The sequence below is a fragment of the Lactuca saligna genome, chromosome 4 (assembly GCF_052625555.1).
Source record: "Lactuca saligna cultivar CGN05327 chromosome 4, ASM5262555v1, whole genome shotgun sequence".
NCBI lineage: Eukaryota > Viridiplantae > Streptophyta > Magnoliopsida > Asterales > Asteraceae > Lactuca > Lactuca saligna.
Window position 1 is genome coordinate 11,954,922 of NC_136420.1, and position 9,984 is coordinate 11,964,905.

Here is a 9,984-nt window from a genome sequence, read left to right on the forward strand (position 1 = left end):
GTTAGGCCGGCAGGCCTGGGGTGACAAACGTCATAACCTTCCAACGCTTGAAGAACGTTGTTATAGGCATCCTGGTCAAATATCATGGTTATAAGACTCACATGGAGTATTGAAAACACATTGATTTATGGGGTTCTTCAAATGCCTTAGCGATTTATACATAAATCTACTATTTCAGGCATGAAAAGCACTATTGCATTACAAGTTTTGGAACAATTAAACTACTATCTACTATAGTAGAAAATATGGGATTTTCTAGGAACATTCAAACATGTACAAACCATTTCATTCTATTTCATACAAACATTGTTACTAAATACTTTTTTTTTGGGAAAAAGAGGAAACCCCTTGGCAAAATATATTAAGTATAGGAAGAGTACAAAAGAATAGGGCAACCACCCAAGAAAAAGAAAAAAAAGACTAGCCAAGCTATGGGACATGCCCCAAAGCAAGGCAAAACAAACAAACAAACAAACAACTAGAAACTAACTAAATAAAGACCTAAAGTCGTCATCCCTGATCAATTGGAGAAGAGGTACAACCACCATGAGAAGAGCTCGACAGTGCGTTAGAAGCTGGGATACTAAATACTTATGAACTCACCAGCTTAAATGTTGATCTACTCTTTCAAAACTACTTGTATTTCTCAGGAATTCAGTAAAACAGGTAAACAAACAGCTTTTGAAGAAGGGACGCTATGACATCAGTTTAGTTTCATTTTGACATCATATTGTAATTTGTTTTGAAACAAGTACCTTTCAACAATGTAAACTTTTAAATTATATATATGATGGTTGTATTACTTTCTTTACTATGTATTCAATTGTTACGATACTACATGAAGTCATCCGCCCACGAACGATTCCGACGTTCTAGTTTGGGGGTGTGACACAACCCCTCACACATTGTATACAAGACAACCCCAACGTAGCACCATCGACCTCCCTTCATCGCCACGTGCCACCATCATCATCGAAGCTGAACGATCACATCAATCGATGTTCGAGTGCCGCCTTCTTTCTTCCTTCACAGCTCCCTAAATAGCCCTAAAGTGATGTCTACGTGTGATATTCCTTCTTGATTAGGTTTCTTATTATTATTACTGACTATTGAAATACGATCTTGAAATAGATGGTTCTGTATAATTTATGTTGTATTCTTTTTGTTGTTATGTACAGAGGGAAAATTACACAAGACATCGAGTAGGTAATTCTCACTACCGCCTCTATAATTCATTACCACCGCCTCTACCTTCCACTCCTTAATTCGTGCTCAACCAAAGCTAGGGTTCGTGAGCCGATGAGCACCTTCACGGTTGGCGTCAATAATGTCTCGCTAGGTTCAGGGCAGACGTCGTGGTTTCAAGGAGAATAGATGAGGGACGCCTGTTATCGCTCCTTTCTCTGTAGCATAATCACTTAGGTCAAACTTTTTAATCGTTTCCCCTCCAATTTCATGACTTGAGATATTAGAATTATCAGTTGCGTATGGTTCTGAAAGAAAAAAAAAACCCTAAATTTCATTTGTTTTTAAATTTTTGCTTGTTTTGATGACAAAGCAATGGAATTTTGGATTTGGTTTCCTTAATCATGCCTATAATTGTTGTGATTTGTATATGATTCCAATAATTGAACAATTTTAATGGATCTATTTGGATGTAGGCATGTTCGGGTGCTATTCATTGTCAGGTAATGGATAAGTCGTTTGCTCATTCAATTTCAATACAATCATCCTTACCCACCGCATTGCTAATTTTATTCCCTCCACCTATTAACCAAACGATTCTTCCAGTTTCTTATAGTCGTATAAAATGCTTGGAGAATGGAAGCGCATCACTGATCCAAAAGAGCCTACATAACTTTCAGTTGTTGTGACCACCGCCACCACCGACCGATTAACCTCCATTCCGACCTCAATTCGCCGTCCTATTTCACCTTCTCTTCGTCGTTCACTACGAGGCACAAGGTTGAAAAGATAACTGCAATTGGTCATAAACTCATATCCATGCAATTTTAATTACCTGGAAAAAGTTACAAAAATGTTATCATGCTAGAATATATATATATATATATATATATATATATATATATATATATATATATATATATATATATATATATATAAGAAAAGTGAATATACCCTTAAGGGTATACAAACTTAGGTACCCAAACCCACTATAATTAGTCGTTTTGTTTGATATATTCATTATAATGTTATTAAACTACAAACTCTAACTTGATTTACTTTGAAGATTTTCGAAATTTCACTACTGTCTTCCTTTTATATCACATTTTTTTATCGAATACCTACAATGCTATATATATTATAGTTGAAAATGAAAATTATGTAAGAGGAAAATAAATGTGAAATTTATAAAAATCTTGGAAGTAAATCAAGTTAGAAGTTGAATTATAAGAGCATTGGACAATTACAATGTATATATATGATACAAAACAGCATAGTATGGTGAGTTTGGGTACCTAAACTTGTATATTCTTAAGGGTATATTCACTTTTCCATATATATATATATATATATATATATATATATATATATATATATATATATATATATATATATATATATATATATATATATATATATATATGGGAAAATGACGTATAGGCCCTATAATGTTTCTAGGGTTGACCCATTTAGCTAGTTAACTTATTTTGTGGCTTAATAAGGGAACGAATTATTTGTTACCTAGCAATATAGTCCCTTTTACCTATTGTAGCCGGTTAACGTTGCCACATAAACCTAGCCTAACACATAAGCGATGACATGGCAAGAAGTTAAATCGTCCAAGAACGGCAACGACGTCGTATTGAAGGCGAATCGTAAGGAGCAAGGATCGATAGTTCTAGCGCCTCCATATAAAATGAAGACTTTGTTGACCTAAAAGGGCACTTCTACAAACTTCATTAACCCAATCTCGTCTCTGAGTTTACTCCAAAATGGCTTCGAGCGGATGTGCAGAACACAGCTGGTCTCCAAATTACGGCCGTCACATGGATGAGAATCATTCGAATGGTGTAACCAACGAAGACATCGCCATCAGTCTACTGCAAACCCAGATGGAACTGTCTCTTATACGGGAGGACTTCCAAGCACTACTAGAAAAATAGCCTTTTACGACGCGCAAATTACGACACTCATTAATTTATGTTACGCAAACGAGAGTGACATTAAAAAAGGGTCATCTCTTCAGAAAATTTAAGGATTTAGGTCACTTATTATTGCGCGCCTTTAAATTAGTGTCAAAAGAAAAAAAATTAAAAACACGGAGGGCGCTGTACCTTAAATGCGCGCCCTCTATATGTGTCGCTTTATAATTTTAATGAACGCACGTTCCTTAGTTACAAGCGGGAAAAGAAAAGCCAAAAAATTAGAAAAGCCCGCTACCCTCCCTGCCCTAAGCATTTTCACGCATCTTTCATTCTCCTCACACTGTTGTGCAACTTCTCAATCAAAGATCAAAGGTTACGATTTCATCTCCATCTCTCGACTTCATCATCTCAATCAAGAAAAAGGGCTTCTGATTTCCATTCATCTACTTCATCGTTGCTGTAATTTCACCTTCTTCATCTCTCTGCTGTTCTTGAGAATACTCGCCAACAGTTTTCTTGCACTATTTCTTGACTTGCTTGCTTCTAGCTACGCTTCTTCAAATAACTCCAACAACAACAAACCCCAATCCTACACCCCTCATCCTCTTCCATGGCATCATCAATTACCAGCGATGTCATATACCACCATCTCTCCGATGAATTCTAATTTTTCGGCTTTAATTTGTAAATATATCCCGCGTACGATCTTCAAAAAGCTTCCGGTGGTAGATCTAGCATGGTCAGCGTGTGTGTGCAGGTTGAGGAGTTCAGTAGCTTCTGATCAAGAGATTCAGGTTAGGGCTTTCAAGGCGCCATGGAAACTGTAATGGTGTTCATTGTGGCGGAGGGATTAGGGTTTCTAGAGTGAGAGACGAAAGGGGAAATTGGTGTAAATGTCTGCAGAAGGAAGCATGTAATGTTGTTCTCTATTAACCGACGACTTAGGGTTTTAACTTTCACCACTGCTGCTGCTTCGCCACCTAAGCGAATCGACACTCATAATGCACCTTCCACTGCGACGAAGCACTAGGATGCTTTATGATTGGCCTCGCATCAAGGTTCCACAGAGCCCAAATCATTCGAACTAGAAACCTTCAGGTACTATCACTACAAGATCTCACCTCGAGCTCACCTCACCTCACCGAGACTGTAACGACTGCTCAAGTTTACAAGCATTTGTTTAAGAGCCAACCACTTTCGGGTCCTCACGCTCACAAGACTACGATTTAGGGCTTGTTACATTGTGCTTGTGTCAGACTTACAAGGAGATTAAGGGTTTTACAACTTCTCCCTATCGCCATCTATGAACTAATGAAGCCCTAGAAAGGTACGATTCAAGCATCGTCTAAGGTAAAGTTGGTAGTGCCTCATCCAAAAATAAATCGCAATATATCTTTGTTGTTCCACCCCGTCAAGGAGATTTAGGGTTTTACAACTTCTCGCTCTTTTTTTCTCTCGATATTTCTTCTCCATTCTCCCCCCTTTTTTCTCTTGATATTTCTTCTCCATTCTCTTATAGTTATGTTATGTGGTTAATTTGTTTATACATATACTTGATACTTGATAACTATGTGTTGTCAGGTTTCTATTTCATCCCTGAAACATTGAGTATTGAGGAGCAATGCAGATGGATTAAGGAGAGCTATGACTTTCCTGAAGCAACTTGTAATCTACTCCACACATTACATTCTGACTTTCCTGAAGCAACTTTTAATGGTATTAGTTCATAGAGCCTTTGTGCAAAAGCACATTAATATTCTTGCCATAATTGCTCCTAGGCATCCAGATCTAGGGCATGAGATTGCTCATGTATGATTCCATGATTCTATATCAATTTTCTCTTTATTTATTATTATAAGTTATAACTTACTAAACTTTTGATGTTTTTTTTAAATATTATCTATACAGGTAAATTTGATCTGAAATAATCAGATTCATCAAAGGAAAAGGAAAACAAGGATGATGGGTCCCTGGTGCATTGACGGTTTTGACCCTGTATGCGATGCTTCTTGGATATGAAGGAAGGGAAAGGTTTAAGAGTTATAATCCTTCTATAGTGGTGACTTATTTTTATTCAGATGTTACTGGTTTTTTTTAATAAATATTAGTGTTTTTGATAAATCAGGGCTACTCTGAGGAAAATCTTGATGGAGGAAACAAGAGTTCAGAGTATATTCATGACATTGTCATCAAACATGCTGATCGCCATAACCTTTTGCGCCCTGAAACCCTTGAATCATTGTTTGTTCTATATCGTATCACAGAAGATTCAAAGTATGTTCTATTATTATTATTATTACTTTTTTTAATCTTGATTTTATATATATATATATATATATATATATATATATATATATATATATTATTTTTTATGATATATATTAATTTTTTTAATGTTATTATCAGATATCGTGAATGGGGTTGGTCAATTTTCGAGGCGTTTGAGAAGTACACAAAGGTTGAATCTGGTGGCTATACCTCTCGTGAATGGGGTTGGTCAATCTTCATATGGCATTTTGTACACAAACAGAGCCTCCTTAACCTCCGAACAAGCCCGTACAATCAAGGTTCCGTTTCCGTTTTTCCTATTACCTGATTTCAACAATTTTTATAACTTCGCTTGTCAAATTAAGAGATTCAACCACATTTCTCTGCCGATATATGATTTGATTGGTAAATGGTAATCGGTAATCCACATGTTGATGATCTCTTATTGCAATTGAATTGTTTGAGTTTCAATCGTTGGATTTCTTATAATCTGTTCAAATTAGAGAAAACTCGTATGATATTCGATATCTGTTTCTGTGGCTGATTTGGTTGGTGTTGCATGTTTGAAATTAACATGATTCCGTCAGTTTTTGAGCTAAAATTCGACCTAATAACAAATCCATCAAGTCTTCTTATCAATGTTTGATTGAAATTCAACAGTTAAGAGTTGCAATTTCTACATCGTCATTCTACTTCTGATTGAATTCAATTCATTGGGGATCAACTGCTCTTTTTGTATATCATTTCAAAAACATTGTGAGAAAATATATTAATAAATCCTCTTTTTCACATGACTTTTTTTCGGGTGCAGATTCTTGAACAGAGAGTAGAGACATTAGAACGAGAGGTAGATGCTGCCATTTCAGCTTCAGCTCATGCTCGTATAGAGAAAAGAGAAGCTGAAGCAGGACAAAAAGCTGCTGAATTACAAGCAAAAGAGATGATAAAAGAGCTTGAAAACACCACAAGTATGCACACTCTATAACTTTTTTATTTAGATCTTAATGCTGTTGGAATAATTTCTTATTTTTATAACATTGTATTCTTCTTCATTTTGTACACAAACATGTATTTGGAAAACCCTAAGCCTTGGTGGCTATACACACATGAGCTGGAGAACAAAATCTCACGTTTGGAAGAGGAAAATGAAAGACCCAAGAGGCAGAAGGTATGTATATCTGTTTCTCATAGTCTTTTCTCTCTTTTTCATGTTATCCAGTCTCTTCCTTACAGGAATTGTCTTCATGGGTTTCTGGAAGCCCTGTTTCAGAAGGTTTTCAATCTTTCAACAATAATACAATCCAAAAAGACATAAATACCCTTCTACTTACTTCTTGAGCCTGAGCCGGGGTAGCAACGTTTCCAGTTCCAATAGCCCAAACATTATCCCAGTTTTTTTTATCTTATCTGCAAATTAAAAAAAATTCATGAAAATGATAGATGTTTGTTACTTTCACATTGTAAAAAAACGATTAAACAATTTAAAAATGAAAAATAAAACATATATTCATTTCCAAATCACCTGCAATTGCCTTAGTTTGTGCAGCAACAACTTTCATAGTTGTTCCAACTTTTTCTACAAATGTTGGGGCTTTTTTCTCTGGCTTTTGTTTTTCTAATTTTTTAAAACTTGCATACATTTCAAATTCAGTTCTTTGTAAATGTTGGAAATATGGATTTTATGTTGCTTTTGTAACGTGCTGTTGGTGTTTTTAGTTTTAAATAATCTTAACCTATTTTTATGGTGAAACAGTGTTCGCAAGAAAAATTTATGGCATTGGAAGTTACCCAAATTCTGTTGAATGCACAAGTTGTTGATGGATCTGTTCGGAAGCATGCTCTAAACCACAAGCAAGGTTCTATACTTGCATCCATCACGTGGTTTATAATTAAATAAATTTGGGGAAATAGGGTTTTTGGTTCTACGAGTTCTTATAACCTGGTAATCAAGAACCCTGTATTCTCACTGTATCTTGCTTATGATAATCAGACTCATATATGTTTCACGTGGCTTCTTTTGCTTAAGAGTGATTATTGCTGCAATTTGTGCAGTCATGGCGACTATGGTTCATGAAGGATCTTATTTTCATGAGGCTCAATTTGATTCAAAGATGAAAGAGTTGTAAGTGTCCCTCCTATAATCCAATTGTTGATTAAATGTGAGAAATTAGCAAGGTTAATCTTTCACATGTTGATAAGTTATTGATTATACAGGCTTTCATCTGAAGGACTCGTCTTTTTCACATCATATGATTTTTTACCCATAATGGATAAGTAATAACTGTTCTATCCCCCTTACATATCAAGTGGTAGAAATCAACCCTTCAGAGAGTGCAGATGCAGATCCCTTATCAGTTACAAAACCTGCCAGATCTGGAAAATTTAGCTTTAGGGGTACTTTTAGTCTCTTAAAGCCAAAATCAACTAGCTCAAGGAGGAACATCCAAGTTCTAGAAGCAATTGACCATACTACCCCTACTCCCAACATGTTTTCCCCACAGGACTATGTGGGACAAGGGGGAAATATGCTGTTTTCCTCTCGAAATGATGCCTATCGTTCACCTCGTGTGGGTATAGCTGTTGCCACTCAGAATGCTGATGTTTTTAGTGCTGGACTATCACTTCTTGAGCTCGAAAAGAAGGTGAGTCACATATTTTATTCTTTAAATAATTTTGTCACCTTCTCACTCAAAAATCTATTTAACTAATGGTAATGTCTATTCTTTTTCCTCTCATAGCAAAGAGTGGATGTTAAAGCTTTTAATACAGATTGATCTCACTACAAACTTTCGATTCTACTTCACATGACATCTGATAGGACAAAAGTAAATACATTTACTTACACGTTACACCATTTACGAATTCTCATTTTAAATTTCCGATGAAACTTCCATCATTTTTCGGATTTGTGAAGAGGAGGTTCTGACTTTTCACGTGGAAGAACATTCTAGAATTTGTGTGATTGCTGATTGTTGCGATCAGACAGGTATAAGTGTAGATGAAAGGCTTGTAAGGGTTGCTGAAACCCTAGAGAAGTTAATGGAGTTGATTTCACAAAAGGATAATAGAAGTCCAGATGCTGCTAAAGCAAGTTCAAGTGTTACCAAAGACTGTGATTTCATGTCTCCTAAGCTTAGTGATTGGTCACGTAGAGGTTCAGAAGACATGCTTGATTGTTTTCTTGATCAAGGCGATAATTCTGTATCAATGGATGATCTTAAAGCTCACCCCTCTATGTCATGTAGGACCCACTTTGGTCCTAAATCTGACCAAGGAATGACCACATCATCTGCTGGCAGCATGACTCCTAGGTCGCCATTGATGACACCAAAAACCAGCCAGATAGACTTGTTATTGGCAGGGAAGGGTGCCTATTATGAACATGATGACCTTCCACAGGTAGGTAACAGGTTCTTATTTGTTATGAGATATAGGTACTGATATTGAAATATTTGTAGATGAATGAGCTTGCTGATATTGCTCGATGTGTTGGCAATACGCCATTGGATGATGACCGATCTTTGTCGTATCTACTGACGTGTCTTGATGACTTAAGAGTCGTGATCGACCGGAGAAAGTTTGATGCCCTGACCGTTGAGACATTTGGAGCACGCATAGAGAATCTTATTCGGTGATAACATTTTTATAATAAACATGTTTTTCATGAGGTGTGTGTTTGTTAAATCATAAATCATAAATCATAAATCATAAATCATAAATCATAAATCATAAATCATAAATCATAAATCATAAATCATAAATCATAAATGTTAATTATTAGTTGTTACAAGCAGGGAGAAGTATTTGCAGATTTGTGAGATGGTTGATGATGAAAAAGTTGACATCGCAAGCACGGTTATCGATGAAGATGCTCCATTGGAGGATGATGTGGTACGGAGCTTGAGAACCAGCCCTATACATTCCGGAAATAAGGACTGCACTTCCGTTGATGACTTTGAGATTATAAAACCGATTAGTCGTGATGAGGCAATTGTATATAAATGAGTTCATTTTTTATAACATTTACTCACTTTTGGAATAATTATTTGTATTTGACATATTAGTGAAATGAAATATCTTTGTTATTTATGGTATTTTGTTTTGTATTATGAGATTTATAATGTATTATTTAATTTGAAAATTAGTAAATCTATAAATAATATTTTTTTAAACATTTAAAATTATGATACGCAAAAATGTGTGTCATCTTCATTTATGACATGGCCTTTCTTGACAATGGCTTTCTTGATACGCATTGCGTATCATTAACACGCGCGTCGTAAGGTTACGACACACGAATGCGTGTCGTCTTCCTTTATGACATGGCCTTTCTTGATACGCAATGCGTGTTGTAAAAGCGCGTCGTAAATGAGCGTCGTAAATGCGCATCGTCTCTCTTTATGACAGGGTCTTCCTTGACGCGCATTTGCGCGTCATCTGAGCCTTTTACGACGCGCAATGAGCGTCGTAAAAGGCTGTTTTTCTAGTAGTGAAGACCAGTTGCGTGAGCTCCGTCGGGCAGTTAATCGACACTTAGATGCCATGAACCTTGAGGTCGATGACGTTCGCGCTGGTCAGATGGATATCTCACATATGGTTGCTGATC

At 36.1% G+C, this 9,984-nt stretch overlaps 1 protein-coding gene and 1 pseudogene across 5 annotated transcripts; both read left to right on the forward strand.

Moving 5' to 3' along the window:
* The first annotated feature begins 5,218 nt into the window (after positions 1–5,218).
* LOC145038301 (uncharacterized) lies at positions 5,219–7,988 on the forward strand. Of its 4 annotated transcripts, none has more exons than XR_013679303.1 (7): positions 5,219–5,384; positions 5,517–5,677; positions 6,190–6,346; positions 6,466–6,546; positions 7,132–7,320; positions 7,431–7,500; positions 7,593–7,988. XR_013679303.1 is itself a non-coding variant. In XM_078986708.1 (6 exons), the coding sequence occupies exons 3-6, from the start codon at positions 6,445–6,447 to the stop codon at positions 7,654–7,656; spliced, it is 339 nt and encodes a 112-aa protein (XP_078842834.1). In that variant the 5' UTR covers positions 5,219–5,384; positions 5,517–5,677; positions 6,190–6,444; the 3' UTR covers positions 7,657–7,988. The 4 variants fall into 3 exon arrangements, 1 of the variants encoding a protein (XP_078842834.1); XR_013679302.1 differs by having other exon boundaries at positions 7,132–7,234; XR_013679304.1 differs by having other exon boundaries at positions 6,190–6,546; positions 7,132–7,234.
* A 6-nt stretch (positions 7,989–7,994) lies between these two features.
* Positions 7,995–9,383, forward strand: LOC145039282 (putative serine/threonine protein kinase IREH1 pseudogene; annotated as a pseudogene). Its single transcript, XR_013679805.1, has 3 exons — positions 7,995–8,777; positions 8,837–9,009; positions 9,173–9,383. The product of XR_013679805.1 is annotated as a putative serine/threonine protein kinase IREH1 pseudogene (transcript).
* The last annotated feature ends 601 nt before the right edge of the window (positions 9,384–9,984 follow it).